This window comes from Perca flavescens, chromosome 11 (genome assembly GCF_004354835.1).
Source record: "Perca flavescens isolate YP-PL-M2 chromosome 11, PFLA_1.0, whole genome shotgun sequence".
Classification (NCBI taxonomy): Eukaryota; Metazoa; Chordata; class Actinopteri; order Perciformes; family Percidae; genus Perca; species Perca flavescens.
Window position 1 is genome coordinate 37,332,461 of NC_041341.1, and position 21,353 is coordinate 37,353,813.

General features: G+C 41.1%; 3 protein-coding genes across 8 annotated transcripts in view; 1 reads left to right on the forward strand and 2 right to left on the reverse strand.

Annotated features, from left to right (window-relative positions):
* Positions 1-132: 132 nt before the first annotated feature.
* Positions 133-15,085, reverse strand: ddx18 (DEAD (Asp-Glu-Ala-Asp) box polypeptide 18). 2 transcript variants are annotated; one of them, XM_028590615.1, is made up of 14 exons: positions 14,872-15,085; positions 14,231-14,395; positions 13,970-14,143; positions 9,364-9,499; positions 9,069-9,169; positions 3,558-3,757; positions 3,200-3,314; positions 2,604-2,743; positions 2,336-2,497; positions 2,071-2,223; positions 1,247-1,360; positions 1,002-1,058; positions 718-895; positions 133-576 (listed from the first exon to the last, which is right to left on the reverse strand). In XM_028590615.1, exons 1-14 carry the CDS (start codon positions 15,041-15,043, stop codon positions 431-433), a joined length of 2,013 nt encoding a protein of 670 aa, XP_028446416.1. In that variant the 5' UTR covers positions 15,044-15,085; the 3' UTR covers positions 133-430. The 2 variants fall into 2 exon arrangements, with proteins under 2 accessions (XP_028446416.1, XP_028446415.1); XM_028590614.1 differs by having other exon boundaries at positions 14,225-14,395.
* Positions 15,086-15,698: 613 nt separating this feature from the next.
* LOC114563766 (uncharacterized) lies at positions 15,699-18,398 on the reverse strand. 4 transcript variants are annotated; one of them, XM_028590619.1, is made up of 4 exons: positions 18,315-18,398; positions 18,061-18,241; positions 17,435-17,592; positions 15,699-17,337 (listed from the first exon to the last, which is right to left on the reverse strand). In XM_028590619.1, the coding sequence occupies exons 2-4, from the start codon at positions 18,236-18,238 to the stop codon at positions 16,552-16,554; spliced, it is 1,122 nt and encodes a 373-aa protein (XP_028446420.1). In that variant the 5' UTR covers positions 18,239-18,241; positions 18,315-18,398; the 3' UTR covers positions 15,699-16,551. The 4 variants fall into 4 exon arrangements, with proteins under 4 accessions (XP_028446420.1, XP_028446421.1, XP_028446422.1 ...); XM_028590620.1 differs by having other exon boundaries at positions 18,061-18,112; positions 18,289-18,374; XM_028590621.1 differs by lacking the exon at positions 18,061-18,241 and having other exon boundaries at positions 18,289-18,374.
* Positions 18,399-19,033: 635 nt separating this feature from the next.
* LOC114563892 (actin-related protein 3) overlaps positions 19,034-21,353 on the forward strand; it is a 45,731-nt gene continuing 43,411 nt past the window's right edge. The window contains exon 1 of one of the 2 annotated variants that reach the window (XM_028590862.1): positions 19,034-19,261. In XM_028590862.1, the coding sequence (XP_028446663.1) occupies positions 19,218-19,261 (44 nt within the window). In that variant the 5' untranslated portion in view covers positions 19,034-19,217. The remainder of the gene's footprint in view (positions 19,262-21,353) is intronic. The other variant, XM_028590861.1, reaches the window with a different exon arrangement.

Consider the following 21,353-nt stretch of genomic DNA (forward strand, 5'->3'; position numbering starts at 1 on the left):
AATTATCCCAGGTCCTATTTGCGTTCATGCCAGTGGTTTTGTCTGACAAGATGAATATTAAGAGTATGTATACATGCTGTAATAATGTGATGTATAATAAAACATTGTACACCAGCACCTCATTCATCTATATAATATAAAATGAAGCAAATTTAATAAAGTCCATAGAGATTTAATATTCCAGTCAGGTGAAATGAAGACATGTTAGAAAAGTGAGTAGGAAGTCGGGCCGTGGAATGCAGCAGCCTCTTTAACACGACATTCACAATGATACATGTGTACATTTACAAAATACTTTGAAACAACTCTGGAGGACAGCTGGGCCTAACATGATGGGCCCTGTTGAACGCAGGAAGTCCGTGGGATAAAAAAAGGGCCGTTCTTTAAACCCACAGAAGAGGAATCAGTCCAAGAGGAGATCACTGGGGGTTCAGCGGGAAAACTGCCTCCTGTCACTCTTTCCTTTGTTGACATGCTTAAAAATTCTGGATTTGTGTGGGTTCTTGGACTTCTGGTATCCAAAACCGCCACCGCCGCCTCGCTTCTGCATCTTCACACCTCTACTGCTGTGGACATCTGGAGAGAAGAGCTGAGTTAAGGAGAACTACATTGGGTTTTTCTCAGAATACATTTCTAAGTGAAAAACAGAGTGCAAATAATGACAAACGGACTCTTAACACATCAAAACCAACAGTGGAGAATCACAGCAAAGGATACTCAGATCAACATATGGAGGAACTTTGAAGCCAAAAGACAGCGCCACCATGGGCAGGTTGAGGGTGTTAACGCTGTAGATCTGTTTGAGCGAGTGCGAGTCGTAAGCCCTCACATAGGACTTGTAGGCCTCTTGGGCTGATTTGTGGAGATAGTAGTTCTTCTCAATCAGCTTCTCCAGCTGGGGAACAAGAGGCAGTTTGAAATTAGAACCTGAGCAATCAGCTGGCATTTCATTTTTTATAACAAGCTGCTGTGACACATTTATTAAGAAGCAGATTTCTTACCTGGGACTGGATATCAGAGATTTTACTCCAGGAAAAGTCAAACTCACTCAATGGGACCTGGACAATAAAAAGGTGTCGTGTGAATTGAGGCCAAGCCCATTTAAAGACATGTCGCATGTTAGGGTCAACATTGCTAAAGGCTGCGAAAATGTATCAAAAATTACTGTAAAATGTAAATTGTGCAAAGACAGAGTAAAATTAGCAAAACTGTGTATCTATATGAAAACAAGAGTTTTAGATGTTACCTTGGCCTGCTTCAGGAAGCGGAGGAAGCCGAGCTCCTCTGGCCGGAGGATGAGCAGCGCGTGGCCTCTGCCGTTGATGCCTCTGGCTGTTCGGCCCACCCGGTGGATGTACTCCTGCAGATGCAAAGGCCAGCTTAAACACAGTCCTTAAATCCAACTCAAAACGGGACCTTTACCAGCAATCAATTATTCAAAAGTAGAGCTGCACAATTAAATCGCAATTTTATCAAAATCACAATATGACTAGCGCAATATCAAATGGCAGGGTACCGTAATATTGGTTAAAAGGCAAATAATGCTTCAAACCATTCTGTATGAAGTATTGTGGTGCTGCAGAGATGTCCCTGCCTACAAATCCTATCGTACAGATCCTCGCAAAAATCACACTATGATCATTTTCAATTCTAATGAATTTTCAGTGAACGTGAGAATGATGATACAAAACTGATCATTCCCTCCATATCGTGAATCATATGGCAATCGCAATATCAGTCAAAATAATCGCAACTACATGTTTTCCTCATATCGTGCAGCCCTATGATGTCGCAATTTTTAATCATTATCACGTATTATGTAGAAGCAGTTTCAATTAGGGGTGCACGATTCAGAAAATGTCACGAATCAATATTGATTTTTAGGCTCATGATTCTATTCAAAATCGATTTTCAATTCAAAAACAATTCTCGATTCACAGTATGTAAATGTAGTTACTTTTCCTATGTAATTGCAGTAGACATACAATAAAAAAAAAAATCAATTTTGAATCGGTAGAGCTTGAATCACGATTCAAATCGATTTTTTTTGCACATCCCCAGTTTCAATACCTTGGGGTCATCTGGGGGGTCGTACTGGACAATCCAGTCGACCTCTGGGATGTCCAGGCCTCGGGCGGCCACGTCAGTGCACAGCAGGATGCCTGAGTCAGCGTTGCAGAACTGGAAGAAGGTGGTGGTACGTTTGGTCTGCTTCTGCTTGCCCTGGGAATCACAATGAGCAAGAAACAGGGTTTTACAAACAGCTGGCTTTGTAGATGAGGCTGAGGTGCTGCGTACGGCTCAATGATGCTCGACGGTCAGTGACATGTCTTACATGGATGGCCATGACAGGCAGGTCGATGTAGTTGAGTAGCTCATAGTGGAATTTCACTGACATACAGGAAGAGAAGAAGACCATGAGCTTCTTCTTGCGGTTCTTCTTCAGGAAGGTGAAGAGCAGCAGGAAGCGCTTCTCTGACGGGCACACCACATAACCCTGAAACACACAAAATCACTTTACAACATTTTAGTGTGCAAAGACCTTCAAGGCCAGCCCACCCTTCAGTAGAACATTGGTTGGACAAAAATGTGGCAGACAATACCTGCTCCAGGCCATCGACAGTGGCATTGTCTTTGTTGTCATCCACTCCGACGTAGAGGGGCTCTTTCTTCAGGGAGATGCGAGCCAAATCCTCCACCTTACGGGTCTGAGTGGCTGAAAACAGCATGGTCTGTCTCTTCTCTGGAGACAATGGTGGCAGAAACATTACACGGGGATTTAGAAAGCAGAAGTTTTGAGTGCTTTTGTCATAGACTGACATAATTTAAAGGGTGCAACGGAGCCTGTGAAGACAGTTGTACACTGTTTTCTGTTTGAGGAAATAAACCTTGAGGTCATCGGTAGTTTTGCTTGGGTTTGAAAAACTCCAACAGAAAGCCTGTGAAACCACATTGTACGTTGAAATGTGGGCATTTAGCTGGCAGGGAGGGTCTAAGAAAGATGTTATCAAGTAGCATTTTTGGAAAGAATCCATTCTTTTAGGACCATATCTGAACATATCTCTGCCTTTCTTTACTGAGTTGACAAATCCGTCTCTTACAAGTCCCCCTAATTTGAATTAAAGAACCCCTTTAACAACAGTGTACAAAAAGAGTCTCATCAAAAAGGAATAAAAGCTGGGCAACAGTAGATACGTACTTGGCAGCAGTTTGATAATCTGCTTCAGTTCCTCCTCGAAGCCCACCTCTAAGATACGGTCGGCCTCATCAATAATCAGACACTGTAGGTTCTTGTACATAAACCCAGGGGTATTCTGAGGCACAAAAGTATTTTCATTTAATATTCATATCCAAGTATTACCAACAAGCAGGGAGCTGTAGAAATAATGCATTTTAGTAGGAACAAATCAATTAAACAATGATCTTATGTTTTATGAATGCGTCATACTACAAATTCTATGCAGCGTAATGACTACTAATATGAATATATAATATGCTACGTTTGTATTCATAATTTCATCATCTAGATAAAATCCTGTTGGTAGTAGTGTTTTCACCTGGAGGTGGTCCAGCAGGCGGCCAGGCGTGGCCACCAGGATGTTGACTCCGTTGGCCAGTCTCTGGGCCTCGGCGGAGCGGTTGCTACCCCCCATGATCAGACCAAAGGTGTGCACATGGTGAGTCATCAGCTCCTTCATCACACCATAGGTCTGCATGGCCAACTCACGTGTGGGTGAAAGGATCACCACACCAGTGCCTGGGAGGAAGAGGAGGACATTAGTAAAACTCTCAACCTACATTGTACAGTTTGTATGATAAGGGTTGTACTGAAATTGGATTTGGCTGTTCAGTACAAAGATTTGACTATTTGTTCCATATATAACTGGCAAAAAAATTTCAGTTCAGTTTCAATGATTCGACCACGTTGATACTGTCAAATGCAGCTTGCCAGTTTCATAATGAACCGGAAAATGTTTGTTTGTCAGAACCGAACTAGGCCCGTCTATTATTTAAGCTGGGGCCTGGACCCGTGCAGAACTGAGAAACTCATGTGCTACAGGGTTCGGGTAGACCCGTGAAGACCTCTAACCCACCTGGCGATAGATGGGTTTGGTGCGCCTTTACGCACAGACCAGGAGGCTGCGACCAACGGTAAGTCGTGCGGAGGCGGTGTATGTCTTTATATAAATTAACGTTGGTGCAAAACTGGCCTTGTTAAGAGAGCGAGACTATGCACCAAGGAAATTGAACCGCTTGCTGTTTCTATGCACCCATTCTACCTGCCTCTGGAATTTTCGTAGATTTTTGTGACTGTTTACATTCAACCGAAGGCAAACAAGAGTATTGCATCAGAAATGACACAACAAACGGTGCAGAAACTACAGTTGCTGTCTCCCGACCCTCCTAACATAATTCTGGGCGACTTCAATCACTGCGTGCTGGACAAGACTCTCAGGAAATTTTACAAGTATGTATCTTGCCCCACCAGAAATGGCAAGATACTGCATCAGTGTAATGGCTCTATCAAGGAGCCTAGAAATCCATCCCACTTCCCCCGTTGGGCACAGCAGATCAAAACTGTGTGCAACTCATTCCAGCATAACACACACACACACAAAAAGAATAATATACAAGAATAAAAGTTGAATAATTATTCAATTTAATAGGTTGTAGGGCCGGGTTTGGGAGGAGTTTTATTTTTATTTAATTTCTGTCAGTGTAAAATATTCTAAATAAATAACAATTTTCTAAGTAAATAGGATAAATACATTTTGAATTATTTTTACAGGGGGAAAAGTTACTGAAAAATATAACGTTGGGTACCGGGAACTGAATTTCAGGTACCGGTATCGGTACTGATATTGGTTCAGATGCGAAATACCCAACCCTAGTGGCTTTAGAAGGGTTCTCATCAGATATGGCTCTGGCTCGGAGGTTTAACATGTTTTATTCAAGATTTGATGTGCATGATTTTAGCAATGAAACTGCTGTTTTAAAACATAACCTACTGAACTCTGGTCAATTGGTCTCTTCCTTTTCTGTACGCAGTGTCGTGAAAACTTTTAAACATTGTAATGTGAGAACAAGCCCTGGTCCTGATAACATTTGTGGCCATGTACAGTCCCACTTTGCTTATCAATTAGGTCCTTTTTTTTTTAAAAGATTATTTTTTGGGGTATTTTCCACCTTTAATGGATAAGACAGCTAGGTGAGAAAGGGGAGAGAGAGGGGGAAGACATGCAGGAAATTGTCACAGGTCGGACTCGAACCCTGGACCTCTGCGTCGCGGCATAAAGCGTGTTACAGTAACCGCAGCCGAGCTGGCGCGCGCATATGTGACGTCATGAAATCGCCATAACTATTTATACCCGCGCTGGTGGCCGCAACACTAGCTGCAGTTTTCTCCTGAACAGCCGTGGTGCTAATGAGCAAAGGCTACCGACATTGCTCTTTCTACGGACTAGAAGAAGAAAAAAAAGGTAAACAACGACACAACTGGCAGCAGCATTGCTGTCAATGCTGCGATTTGATTCGATGACCTACTTGGTCGGATCAAGCCTTTCATTCCCCATAAAATAACTCATCTTAACCCAGTAAGAATACATAGAGACTTGCAGTCACTTTGAGAGTCCTGGCATCCGGTTGTCGGCGAACTCGTTCAGGCCTGTTTCCGCTTTGTCGCGCGCCGCTGAGAGGAAAAAAGAAAGAAAAAAAGAGCCGTGCGCCATAATAGGATATTACGTCAGCGGCCGCATAATTTTTAAAGACTAAAAAGTTTTGGATCAGTTTTTACTTGTTCCAACCATATGTTGAATTAAGAGTCAATGTGTTTTTACATATTGCAATAATATCATAATCCTACAATGAATCATTGTGAAAACTAAACTTTACTACTTTGGCCAGGTCATCAAAAAAGCAAATTAGTACATTCATGATTTTGTCCATGTTGATATTAGCTGCTTTATTTACATTTATTAAAAACGTCGCATTGTTTATCTTTTCATATAGCTAGACGTCTAAACTCTGGGACAAGGCTGTTATGTTTAAATACCTGCCATGCTGACTCCAAACAGACAGCTTTGTCAAGGCAGTTTGGGCTTCTCATAGCTACAGTGAACGTGCACACACATATTAGGCTCGTTCGAGATGAGCCAGATCTGCGCAGAATTGATCACCGGCGATCGCCGCCCAATGCATGCCGGTTAGATTCTTGTCCGACTTGATCCCGACTTGCTCTGACGTCATGCACACGTGGGCAACGATAATCTCACAAGACCAAGGAGGCCGCAGTTCTGAGACGCAGGTAGCGCAGTTGCTTTTCACCAACTGCAAGAGCCAGGCGGACGCAGGTGGACCCACTGCATGCTGGGAAACGCCGGCCTCTCAGCTGATTGGTTCAGAATCGACTCAACATGATGACGTTTTATAAACTTTTTTACTGATTTTTAATCAGAGGGATTTTAACTGCTATTTGTCTGATTTAAAGGCTTATTCTGTACAGAACACCTGTTGTGAGGCCAATAGTTACATTTAGAAGTCAGAGAGACTAAATCTGTTCAGGTTATGGATCATCTACAGTCTGTTGGTAATTAAAATCAGCAACAGATCACATGTAGAGAATTTTGACAGCTACTCTGTCATAATAAAATCAACTGGAGACTGTGTAGGATCTGATATATGGGTCTGATAACATTTTATTAAATCGGAATCGGACCACAGTGTTTCTGTCACTTCCTGTTCAGCCTGAAGGCTGCTGGAATCAGCTGGAAAACTGTCCGACTTGAGAGCGGACTTTTGTCCGCCTTCTCTCGTCCAATTTACAGGCGAGGCGCAGTTCATCTCAAACGAGCCTAATGTTTCTATCAGTCGGTCAGTAAAGTCGCAGTCGCAGCGGTCGATGCCGGTTACGGGCTCGCATGACAGAGTGCACGGACCATTGACATATATAAAAGGCAAGGACCGAAGCTTTGTGACTAGCATCTAGCTAATGACTAGCAAGCCCTGTCTTACCGCTATCACTGTCCAGTATCTTCCTTGAACATGCGCTGCAGAAGCACCCGGCTCCCTCAGTTTGAGGCACCAAGTGCTAAACAGCTTCCAGTCTCCACCCTTTTCTTCTTGTCCTCTATTCATGCCCAGCGCCATTTGTTTTTAACTACTTTCTCAACTAAAGCTGTATCTACATGCTCAAAGTCTGACAAACTTTGCATCAATTTTTTTTTGCCGCGTTACCACAGAGACCACACCGCACTCTCGCTTTTCGGCAAAGACCCGCCCTACTTTGCATCCGATTGGCTAGAACTCGTTTCATTGATATGTGGAAGTTCGATGATTGATTAAACCCAGCGCATCAAAAACAAATCCCATGTGGACTTTTCAATTCATTTATTTTTCTAAAATATTCATATGCCAGAAATCCGGCACCAGGCCCGATTACTTTCAACCCTGTGTTAGAGCTGCGTTCCTCTTATATGATTGGTAGGTGAAATCAATTGACTCGAAAATATTAAACCGCATGCAAGTTGTTGTTTTTTTTCTCACGGCCGCACGCCGGATATCCGGCACGGTTCCAGAATACTTTAAGCCCTGCAATTAGTATTTTGTAGGTCTTTGAATTGTTTTTACTTGAATACTTACATTTTAAAGAAAATAAATAACAGTTTTCATTCAACATTGTGCCCATTATTATCATCAGTGATTAAGTAACTGACTTATAAAAACACATTTTTAAAAGGATATTGTCTAATTATCGTTATCGTTGAAATCGCCAAAAATAGAGATATTTTTTGTCCATATTGCTCACCCCTGATGTGTCCTCTCTCCTCTCCTGTACATCTTGTACACTAATTACTGCCAAAGCAAGACTGCAAACCACTACATCGTGAAATTTGCAGATGATACTGTTATTTTAAGTCGGCTGAAGGACAAAGAAATGTCCCATGGTCCTGTCTTAGATTATTTGTTTAGTTGGTGTCAAGAAGCCTTTTTGGAACTAAATGTGACAAAGACCAAGGATATGAGTATAGATTTTAGTATAGATTCACAATTCCAACCCTGTCAACACCACAGTTAATGGTCAGGATGTAGAAATAGTTGAAACATACAAGTATTTGGGCACTATAATTACAAACAAACTTTATTCCTTAAATCATCACAGACACACAGTACAAGGTAGTGAAATTCTACTACTACATTTAACCCATCCTAAGTATTAGGATCAGTGGACAGCTATACATACAGCGTCCGGGGAGCAACTTGGGGTTCAGCGTCTTGCTCAGGGACACTTTGACATGTGGCCGAAGGAGCCTGGGATTGATCTGCCAACCTTGTGGTTGTGGGGCAACCATTTTTCCTCCGGGCCACCCCATGAGAATAAGCTTACCTTTGAATGTAATACCAATATGCTGTGTGTAAAAAAAAAAAAAAAAAAAAAAAAAAAAAAGGCCAGCAGCGCCTTTTCTGTCTGAAGAAGCTTGCTAAGTTTGAGGTTGACAGATCTCTGATGACCTTGTTTTATAAATCTTTTAATCGAGTCGTTTTTTTACCTTTTCTTTTATCTCTCAATTTAAAACAGAAGAATTCATTGACAAAAGGTAATCAAGGTCTGTAGCAGCATCTGTAGCAGCATCACGGGTACTCAACAGAAAAGTCTGTCTAGTTAGTATAACAAACAGTTGTTAAAGAAAGCCAAATCCATACTGTCTGACATGCACCCACCCCCTGCACCTAGAATTTCAGACCCTGCCTTCTGGTTCACGCTTCAAATACCCACTAGTCAAAACCAACAGATACAAACACTCCTTTATACCCTCAGCCATCTCACTGCTAAACTTAAATAGGATAAGGTCTTATCAGCTTAACCACAACCACGCATGATAAACATGGCTTTAAAAAAAAAAAGTTGACTGAGGGTCACCGATGGATGATTTGACTCATTGGCTTTCAGGGGGCAGCCCTAACAGTTTGATACCTTGGCTAAAAGCAATGTTTCCCTCTCACTCAGCAGCCCACACAGTGCTAAAGCCAGAAAACACTGGGGAGAAAGGATACATTAACAGGAGTCTTACCGTTCCTGGGCATGAACTTCAGTTTGTAGATGAGCTCTATAGAAGGGATGAGGAAGGCCAAGGTTTTTCCACTACCCGTCTTGGCAGCTGCCAGGACATCCCTACAGAGAAGCAAAGCAAACAGAAACACTGTAAGTACCCACACAGTCACAATGTGATTCTGGTCTAAAGTTAATAATGATTATTTCTTAAATGAACAGACCTCTAAAGGCCATTGCCAAAATACATGAAACCCAGTTTGACATTATGGTACATCAGTTACGAAGTTACAACCAACTCAGGAGAGGAGCCTTACCTTCCCTCCAACAGGGGACGAATACTTTTGTGCTGGATCTCAGTCATGTGTTCAAAGCCCATCTCCTTCACTCCCTTCAACGTGCTGTCACTCACCAGCTCAAAGAGAGAGGCAAAGGATGTGTCCTCAAATGCTCCTGAAATATCAGTTAAAATTCCATGTAAAGAAAGGCTGAGATGAAGCACAGGAAAACAGCAGATAAGGTAACAGAAGGCAAGATAAACAGCCATGGGAAACTAGTCCAACCCATTGTGTCCTTGCAGTTACTCCTGCCAGGAGAATCACGGGTGACTCCTCCCAAAGAAAACTACAAGAGTCTCTGTATGCCTTAGTTGACACCCGTTTCATGATGGATACACTGAAAGGGCAACACATAAAGGCAACCCAGCTGGATTTTGTTTTCCACATTAGGCAAACATATGCACATGTAGACTGGAGGGTATAACATTTAAATTTTAGATAAAGAAATTACAAACAACCATATTTGGTTAATCAATGCATGAGCCGTAGATGTATGGTAAAGCCAGAATATATTATTCTGCTGCCTATTTTATACAGTTTGACAGAGTTGAAAATGACTAGACATTAGGTTGTGACTCAATTATTTACCTATTTGATCAGATGCTGTGTGATTAACTCTACTGCCTCATATTGCAGGGGAGGGGGATTTATTAAAGAGCTCATATTATGCTCTTTTTCAGGTTCATAAATTGTATTTAGAGGTTATATCAGAATTATTTTTGTGGTACATACACATAACGTGTGAGTAAAGGCTGCACTACAATAGAGCTGTTTGGAGCAGTTTGTGAACAGTAAGGGTGTCACGATTTCAATTTTAAATCGAAATCGATCGAAATTAAGTCAATCTTGAATATCAAAAAAAAAAAAAAAAAAAAAAATGGAATTGACGATACGGTCGGCTTGTCAAGAGGGAAAGAAAAAAAACGTGTTGAAGTGCTGCAAGTCAGTCAACCTCCTCTAACTTAGCTACAGCCAGTCAGAAGATAGCATGGCAACTGCAGATGCTGGAGACCCATTGACAGAACTTGAGCCCCCTCCTCTTTCACTGAAGTGTGTGAAAGTGTGGAAGTATTTTGGATTTCCGGTGACTTATGTTGACGACGTTTGCGTTGTCGACAAAAAAGCCACAGTTTGCACGCTCTGCTATGTGCGTGTACCATATTCTGTGTGTTTACCATTGCACATTAGCCTAGCAGCTAGCGGATATTCCTTCTGCTTATAGCTTTATCCCAACAAAACCGCACAGTTGAATTTCGGCCTGCATGCACGTAGTGTAGCCTATACAGAGCAGCTTGTATTGGTTATATTAGAGAGAGCAACAAGTTAGCGGATTGCCCAAGTCGTCCTCTTTGCTATCTGTCTGCTCAGCTGCTGTGCTGGCTCAATGGTGTTTTAAGCCCCCAACTAAGCCTTCAAGGCAACGCTACAATCGTCGTCTTCAACCATAACCATTGCCTAATCCTAGTGCCTAGTTGGGGGCATATGTTATTGTTACATTATGTTGTTAATAAATGTTTTAAAATGTGACAATGTAGTGTGGTACATTGCGAACAAAGGTCAGATATTATATCACATACAAGTCTAGTCCAAAAAGGGCATATCAACCTGTGCTTTAAAAAAAAGAAGAAAAAAAAAAGAAGTAAAAATCGAGAATCGAAAATGTAATCGAATCGAGGATTTGGAAAATCCTGACAGTGAACAGTGTTTTCTGTTGGAGATGGTAAGTCCCTTTCGGGTGGACTTTGGGCTTTTTCACTTTGTAAACCTATTAGGGCTGTAGCGATACAATAATCTCACGATACGATACACGATATTCAGCTCACGATACGATATATATCACGATATTCAGCCAACAATACGCTTCGATATATTTCGATACACTTACATCATTTTCTGAAAGATTTAAAGGGGACCGAGTGATTTTGGTGACATCTTGAGTGTTCCATTTACTTCGATTTAATTAATTGAACTGAAAACATCAATTACACAATATATGTCTCTGACTGGACAGAGAGTCTACAGCAGGGATCATCAAATACATTTTTTTCAGAATTTTTCTAAGCACTCTGGCGGCCGGACTTTCAAATAAAGAAATAAAATTAATTTATACCTAATACGCATATTCTTGTTCGAAATTTTCACTTTCTTACTGAATTAATGCTACTATTTTTTTACATGTATTAGTGTGAGCAAACTCCTAAAAAACATGGAAAATCCATAATGATAACTGGCTCTTTAACTAGAAAAAGATCTCAGACTAGGAGGCAGTTCACTGAGGAGTGATGGTTAAAGTCTGTGATTATGGAAACATTACTGTAGTATGCAGCATCCTGATTGGTGGAAAATGCTTGCAGAAAGAAAGGCTGTTGTCAGGTAAACATGTCACTGTCAAAGAGGCTGAAGCCAAAAGTTGACGTGGAAAAGCCAAAGCCAGCTTTAATGATGAATGGACTGATAAGCAGGCTATGCACTCGTCATGCATGCCTCATTTGCAATGAAACGATATTGTTGCAAAATAATACAACCATCATCATCATCATCATCATCATCACTCGAACATAACGATCGCGTCATTCACGTGCATATTAAGTAGCTCCAGATTGTCCGCTCTAGCGGAGAGTTTGGTTTGTTCAGCCAGCAGTGAGGTTTACAAGAATGTCAAAATGTCCAGATTCCCGGCAACCTAAGATAAACAGTTAGACTACAAACCGACAGCTTTTGTTTTAGCTCGTTTGTAAAAATTCGCTATTTACAGAGTAGAACTGTGTTTGCGTAAAACAGCGCGGTGGACTGAGCAGATTGAAATATCGCTTTCTACATGTTTATGCCGGTCTACACAGGTGAGTGCATTGATAAGTATTGACTTTCTACTCACGAAGGTTTAATTGTAGCCTACTTACAGAAAAGAGACCAGCGTGAGTTCATCTGCCCAAGCGGCCGTTGGTAACTCTGTATCGTTCCCAGTCAGGTGCTGCGTGTTTTAACCTTTAACACACACACACACACACACCTCGGCTCAGCTGTGTGTGTGTGTTTTAACGCACACACATCTTGGCTCATGCTGTGTGTGTGTTTTAACGCACACACATCTCGGCTCAGCTGTGTGTGGGGAGCTCGGGCATTGCTGTAGGCTACAGAATCCCAGCATGTGTATAGAGATGTAAATACAGGGGGGTTGGGTTTATACTCTAAATGCTTGAAATGATAAATAACACTACGAATTTTTTCCTCTTTACATTTTGTGAATTGTTGATTATTCTGGGGGCCAGACTAAAAGCTTTGGCGGAGGGCCGCCACTTGACGTTGGCTGCTCTACAGCGACACTAGCGGCTGGCTGACCAAATCGCTCTTCCTGCAATGTGAACGGGGGTAAACACAGGGGATTTGAATGGGACTTATGTATCGATACTCACGGCATTAAAATCGATACTTTCTTGGGGGTAAAAATATCAATTTATATCGCAGAATCGATAAAATTGCTCCGCCTTAAAACCTATTACATGCACACACACAAAAAAAAAAAAAAAAAACACATAACACAATGAAGGAAAGGGAAAAGGCATAATATGAGCACTTGAACACCCACACAGGTGATTTCAGTTATTCTGGCTGAATAGACCTCTACTCAGGTTGAAGGAGGGCTGGAGTTTTAATGGGAATTTATTACATCACAAATTTCATCTTCCAAAAAGAATGATAAAGGTGTCATTTGTGTGCAACAAAGCTAAAGGAAGGCCCAGGAAGATGTCTTGGAATCAATCAGTCTACTCTAAACACACCAACACAGTCCTAGGAGGAGGTCTAATCAGCCAGAGTAATCGAAAATACCTGTGTGGGTGTCCAGGGCCTTTTTTATAAACTGATCTGACATGAGATGAATTTTCTTTACTGCTTTAAATTCATTCACAGTTGTTTGTAGTTTATTAAACCGACTCTTTTGGTGAACAGATAGTATTTAAATGATAAATGTAGAGCAGCGCTCTTTAAAAAGGTTGTACATTTACTATCGGCATTTATTTAACTTTGTAGTCTTTCCATTAGGGATGCCACCTCTTAGTCGATTAGTCGACTAATCGGTCGTTTTGGTCTTAGTCGACTAAGATTTCTTTAGTCGATTAGTCATTTTTTTATGCTTATTCATGCTTAATTACTCATTTCCAAGAAACTTCTGAGCACATTTATGGTAAACACAAGATTTAAAGTGGTGCTTTTGCAGGATTAATTGTGGAGAAACTCAGTTTTACAGATGGTTAATTAACTACATTTATATTGTGCTTTTCTAGTCTTAACCACCTCTCAAAGCGCACAGCTGTCAATTAAATCAACTAATCGATAAGTCGACAAAATCGTATAAGTGTTAGTCGACTAAGAATTTCTTTAGTCGAGGACAGCCCTACTTTCCATTCATCATGACCGCATTCAATTAAGACTTAGACAATGTTACTAAATGACTTTTTTCCACACTATAGAGCTTGTCCTGATGCTACATGTGCTTATCTTCTGGAGTCAGCTAATGGACAGCCAAACAAGTAATGAACCTGATCCAGTCAGGTCTACAGTAAGCACATATGTATTTCTTCAATACCTGTTAAGCCAGATGGTAATTCGGGTTGATCTTCCTCCTCCTCCTCATCTCTGGTTTTGTCCTCCTCTTCTTCATCTGTAGCTTCCTCTGTTTTGCCAGTAGCCTGTTCTCCATCTGCTAATGCTGCTCCCTCTTCTTCTTCTGCTTCTTTCACTGTTTTGGTCTTCTTCCCAACTAGAATACAGGGTTATGACATGTCAGCGATCACAAAAAAAAATGCCGTTTGTCAATTTCTGGTTGGCAAACTCCACTTACTGTTACCTGGTGATTCAACAGTGTCAGCAAGCTTCCTTTTCTTCTTTGTCTTCTTCTTGAGTGGTGTTTCCTCTGTTGTGGTCCCTTCAATCTGCATCTTGTTGGGCTCACTGTCGGTTTTAGGAGTCGCTGCTTCCTCAGAACATTCCTCTTCCGGTCCGTTGGAGTTTACTGTCAAACACATCAGACACACAGCAACAAAACATACACATTTACCCAATCATCTTGGTGAAATAACGGTTAGCAGTTATGATGTACTTCATGATTATGCTTCCTGTGATTTTAAAACGTCAGTTTGGAGGTAACAATTTCAGCATGCTGCTGTATGTAACATCTTAAAGGCGAACTTGTGTTACAGTGCTAACGATAGCTAGCTAAATCTTTGCGAATTTTACGTCACAATAATCTGTGACAGCCAGATTATGGTGACATACACAAACAGTAAACTCATAAATTAAAGACAGCTAACGTTATGTCCGTCAGTGAAACTGCAACAGTATAACATTTAAATATGACGAGAGTTCCTGGTTTAAAAAAACCATGCCGTGAGGAGCTAAGGTAGCTAGCTAGGTTTAGCAAATTCGTCGCTGCTTCAGGAACAAAGAAATCAAGCAACAACAATAATATGTTCTATTTACAGCACATACCGGTCTCTTCGTCATTTGTCTGTGTCTTAAGTAGTTTGCGCTCTTTGTTCTTATCATTTCTTTTCTGAATTTTCTTGCGGAGAAGCTTCATCTGTAGATCCGCCATGGCAACGGTGAACAGCACACGTGTGTATGTGTGGTTTTCAGGACCCTTCGGGATACCAGTCTGCATTGCCTGGGTGAAAATACAAAGGACCTCGCTGTATGGTTGTTCTTGGGTGGAACAGGCACATTTCTCGAGGAAATACTTTTGGCCATCAGTAAACAAAAAAACGATAGCATACATTTAAAACAAATGCTTTTTCAAACGATGGGTTTTAAACGCTCAAACCATGTGGTTACAACCATAGACTGTATATATTTTTTATATTTTTTTGTTTTAACTGACAACATAATTTGATTTGCACCAGTAATCTTAAATCTTGTATAAATTATTATGAATAATTGTTAAATAGTTTAACTGAACCGCTGAATTAGCTGGTGTAAATTAAAATGTGAATTTAGTCACATGGACAGTATTCATGGAGTAATGTCAACTCTGTGGAAGACGGGGAAATGACAAATGCTTCTGGAAATGTCAGTCTCTAGTCTTGGTGTGGTTCTGTACCTTAACTTGAGGCTGCTGATCCTTAAATCAAAATTAAGCAAGAATCAAACAATCCATACTGGTGCAACATAAACTCAGAGAGAATCAATTAGCACTACCATCTGCTGGTCAATAGTTGGAACTGTTAATATTTTGCTCCCCTGTACAGACAGTTTACAGACCATAGACCGTACAGTCATTGTAACTTACAGACACCATTGAAAGAAGAAAACACATTGTCTACAGCAGAGGTTGTCAATTTTTATTCAGCCAAGGACTCCTTACAAGATAGAGACCAGGGACCCCCTCATGTATTTACAATATTATATTATGTGAAAGAACAACACAAGAAAAATGAAATAGAACGCTGTTGGACATGTATTAAATATATTTGCGGATTCTGAGAGTTATAGATTTGTAAGATCAGAAAGTCATCCATTTAGATTTAAACATTTTAATATTTTTTGTTGAACTATGAAGCTTTTTGTAAAAAAAAAAAATAATCATGACTTGAATGAATCTAAAAAATAAAATAAAAAATCACAGAACCCCTGGCAGAGTGCCAAGGAACCCCCCTCCCTCCCTATCAAAAAAATTCATCAAGCTCTTCTATTTGAGTTGGGTCACACAGCATCCACTGCCTTGTGTTTACAGCTCAGAATGATCCGTAACACTTTTCCGGGCTGAAAACTTACTCCCATGTTAAAAAACAACGTTAAATACTACAGACTAATTATCAATTAGTCTGAATTGTTTTGAAAGGTGTAATCCATTAGAAACTAGACATCTTGTGTTTGAAAAGGCAGAAAAGTCTCTCTGCTTTGATTTCTGTTATATGCTGTCCTAGGTATTGTAGTGTCCTAAGTCTCCTAAGAAATTATCTGCATAGTTCTACTAAGTGCTAATATGTTACAACTGTCAGGACTTCTGTCTGGTGAATAATTTATAAGACCAATGCTTGTCAGTATCTGTTTGCTACTGTTATCATTTACTGTTGAATGACTGATTTAAGTGTTCCAAGTCTTAAGAAGTGTTCTAACTTACATTTACTGACTGAGATGTCTGTAATCAGGGAAAACAGTGGCAACCCTGTATCAAAAATGTCGGGCAGATAAAAGTGTCTCCTCTTCAATCTTAACCATGTTCCCAGGCTCTGTCTCTCTTTTGATCTCAGAAGCTTGAATAACTGGAGAGCTGTTTTCACCCATCCCCTCCAGCACTGGGCCTTGCTGGATGCCGGGCTGCACTAACTGACTCCCGGACATTCGCCTCACGTGTTTCATCTCCTCCCATCTCTGTATCCTCCTTTCAATTTCAAACCCCTTGTTCCTTCTCTTCAGAAACCTCTGCCTCCAAGAGTAGTTTGTTTGTAAGGATGCCTGTTGGGCCGTGGAACAGCTGTGGAACTGCACTCTCTCCCCTGGTTTAGACATGGGCGGGACTCGATTGCATTGTCTCTGCACGTCCTCCTCCACCGCTTTGAACACCAGGTCGGTGATATCTCGGCGAAGTCTCATTAGCACCATAGGGTCTTTAATCTGACGCATGTCGGCCAACATAACCTCTGCAAACTGGTTTAATATGTTGTGTTTGGATATGTTTTGTGCAGCTATTTGGGCAGGCCGATCAGTAGAACCCTCGTCGTTGTGGTGGTGGGGACAGCTGAGAGACATGACATCTGTAACTTGAGGCGGCGGGTTTGGGAAGTTCAGCCGAGCGGAGTTCAGGCTGGAGGCCGGGTTGGGTTCATCATTCAGATCTTGGCCGGTCACATCAGCATCCAGTGGGCTACCAAATGAGCTTCCCATCTCGTGGTCAATGCTTCCTTCGGTCTCCAACTCTTCGTCATCCTCATCCCGATCATCAAACTTCTCGTCCTCCTGCAAAAAGAGTATACGCAGAAACGTAAAAATGTGCCATAAAAATCGGCAGGGAAGCACCTGCAGGCTTTTTTTTCTGCATTCGTTTTCATATTACCAGATATGAATCGCCTCGCCTGCGAACTATGTAAGGCCTCAAGAAATCAAGTTTCTCTCTAAGCATCTTTTGCTGGAAAGTGCTGACCCTCTCCGGATGCCACAGCACCCTCCCGTACTGAGTCCGGAGCGATCTGGATCTTCTCTCGACATCAGATACTGCAAGATGAAAATATGCCTGAGTAAAATATGCGGAACTGAACAGCAGTAATATATTAGAAATGAAGAAGTAAGGATAAACCATAGTGTATAGTAGGCTACTGTAAACATGGTTCAAAATTTACTTTTTCGTTCACAAGCAAAATGGCTAGTGAAACGTTACAATTTTACTCAATAGTTTACCATTGTTTTTTTGGCCGATAAGTGAAGCAAATCTACCACTTGCATGTTTTACCAGCATTTGGCTAGTAGATGGTGTTAATGTTGAACCTTGACTCTAAAAGTTATTTAACATCATATTCGCCAATTTTATACAAAACTTGAGTAAAGTTTAGCTGGGTTGGTTCATACCTCTGCTAACGTTACTCCCCCTGTTGTGTTTGCGTATTGCTTCAGGTTTTCTATGCAGCACTAGCTACATGAATGCCACATACACTGTATTTCTGTCTCGTCATTCATCTTCCTTACCAGGCTTTCCGATGGACAACGCGAACTCGGTCCATAGCTTGGTCTTCAAATCCTTGTCATAGTAAGAATCGACCGAGGAATTAAAAAGGCAGTCATGTTTGCGCCAGAAATCTATCATCATATTGTCCATTGTAGGGCCCCAGTGTGGGCCCCGTATCTGACCTCGAAAGTGTGTCATAGTCTGTGGAGAAAACTTTCGTTATCTATCATAATAAAAGCTATATTTACCATTATTTACGCCAATAGTCTCTCACCACGACGTCCCAAGATTATCTCTTCTTCCTCATTTTGCTTCACGACGGATGTAAATGTACAGACGCAATTACTGCCACCAACTGATCTGGAGTAATATAGCGATATGTAGGCCTAGAGTTTATTAATATCAATATAATTATTATTTATATTAGTTTTTTACTATTAATATTTACCATTATCATGTTGCTTTTAGCATATGCTAGGCCACAGCCAGATATTTTTTATAATTATGTTATATGAATTAGAAAAATATTTGTATAGTACATGATGGATTATTATTCTAACAATAATAACACTGTTTTTTAGTTTCCATTTAAATTATGTTTATAGAGCGGAAATTAATCCCAGCTCCATAATAATAATAATTTAATTGGATTTTATCTTCGATCTTCATTTAAGTTTTATTTACAAAAAATAAATAAAAATCACGGTATATTTTCCATGTTGGAAAAACATCTTAATAAACCACACAATGTAGATATAATTTTAGCAAATACGAGAACACTCTAAAAACCCAAATTAGGAAGCACATACCTTAATATAGTTCATACTTAGTACGTATTAATATACAAGATTATACTCATAGAAAGATTCGATTGTAAATACTACATTCTAAAGTTAGTTCATGTAAATCATAGCTAGACAGTAAACTAATGCCTCTCTCGATGATTGACAGCTGCAAAGCCCTGCCTGCGTTCTGCATTGCTCTCTTGCGCCACACGGCCTCTCTGCACCTCTGCACACGGCCTCCGCCATCTTGCCTGCCAGTCGCCGAGTGCGGAAGTGGAAACGGCACAGGGGTTCCGCCTGTGGACGGCTTGCCATATCCTCTAGCCGACTGCCGACACAGCCTGCTGTCAGTCAAATTTAACCGTTTGTAAACAACAGAGACTCGGGGAGAGATGGCTGGACGATTACCGGCGTGTGTTGTCGACTGCGGCACAGGGTAAGCTATTCAAACCGAACCGCCGTGCAAACAGGGGGCTCGGGTGTCATCAAGAGGCTGAGTACGGTTAGGGACTGTCAGTGTCAGCAGCAGCAGCAGCAGCAGCAACTGGGTGTGTGTCTGTCTCTGTGTATTATGCAGACAGCTAGCTAGCCAGTGCGATAATATGCTAACCAACAGCTAACCGTGACATATAATTAGTCTTTCCCGGTTTTATTCCGAGAAAAACGCTCTGGTCATTTGAGCTGCCGTGCATAGTTGGTATATTTGTCATGCTCATTTTCCTGCTTGTTAGCTACTTTCTTCATTAGCATGGATTCATCACTAGGGTAACGTTATGTTTTCTTTCTGTCTAATGGAATGCAATAACCCAGCCAGTGTATGCTGTTGCAAGCCATAAACCTGACTGAGGATGGCTTCCCTTACAGCTGGTTTCATTCATTTGGAGCTGGCAGGCCTTAATGCCAGTATCTTAGTCTAACGTTCTGTGTTAATTTGCTAGATTTTCCACATTGATGTGTCTCGTGAAGATATCCGTGCCATTAGATAAGTGCAATTCAGAAATCTTTTTGCTCGTTAGTCTGGATTTGAGCAGGCGCAATACTACTTCCTATTCAGCCTACACTTCCTCATTCACGCTTTTTAGTCCATATATGGTCGTTTCTCGGCATCCCAGCCATGCTTTTTTGATTAACTTCTCTAATTTCTCTTCTTTGCCAGGCTACTGATTATCCTAAAGAAATTGTCTCAATTGTGTTGACCTAATAAGAGTCTGCTTTAGCAGCCAATGTTGTTTTTAAGGGGGCAGACAAAATAATACAGGGCTATATTCTCTTAGTTCTTCCTGCAGCAGTGTTTGTATGGATTCATGTGTAAACCTCCTTCCCTGCTGCTGGAATAAGGTTGAATTTCATCTGATTGCTTTTTCTTTTTAAATGGTTTAAATAATGGAAGACATTCTTGAGTTGTCATCATTATATTACTGTAAATACATGAACCGACACAGTCATTGTATGTATTCTTTTCTATGAGTAATTCTCACTTTGAAGGAGATAAATGTCTTATGCAGACATGCAGATTATCCCAAAAAACTACTTAGCAAGATAGGTATGCTAAATTACTTTTGGGGGCTAAAAGTGGTTTGCAGCATTGCTTGCATGTTGAGGCTTGAACTCGTTACTACTCACATTGCATACCTCTCCAATCATCCCCCCTCCTTCCCTAAGGCAGCTAACCATACTCCTGCTTCTGATCTGCACTAGGACAGCTTAAGAAAGTGCAGCTGAGAATTAGGTTGGCCAGCGCTAGTTTCTACTCATCAAGCAGATGGCTTCTACTTTCTGGCCAAGCCTTACAGTCATAACACATATGTTCCAGTGTCAATGACTACAGGACTCTTTATTTGCAGAAATAGTGCTTGGTCATTAGGCTGAGTGCAGTTTAGGTTGAGATTTGGTTGATGATTAGTTGTTTTAAATGGAAACTTTGACATAGCTTTGCTATGCCTAATTCTATTGCTGGAGAGTAGCAGCTATGGGCAGATGTTGTAAAGTGCTGAGGGAGTTCAACAGCTGTCTTTGAGTCCAAACAGTGACAACTCCACTTCCTTTTACATATCAACCTTCTAAGCAGCCTGGCTGCTATTATTTGAGCCCTGCAATGAAAGAACCTCATCCAGATTTGGGTAAAGTGTCGGTTAGGTTGTCTTTTGTGCAAAACTAGCATTGCATTGTCACATTAAAGCTTGCAAATTATAAAAAAAAATCTCAGGTGTTGCAGCCTAAGTGTGATATATGGTTGTGCGGAGGCTCCAAACAGAGCTTTCGCTGTAGCCTATGTAAGTGGCCTGAAGTTTATACTTGTGTGTGGGGAGTATGTGGAAGAGAGAGTGAGAGAGTGACAGCGATAACCTTTGGCGCGAGTCCCGACTCTAGAGGCATAGTGAGAGAAACAAAGTGTCTCCCCTGTGCTTCCTGACCAAGGCTGGAAATCTGTAGCAGGAAAAGTTAACCCTTGTTTTGATTTTATGTTATTTATCAAGAAAGAGAACCAGGAAATGAGTCAGGGGGAAATGCGACGCTACCAAACCACA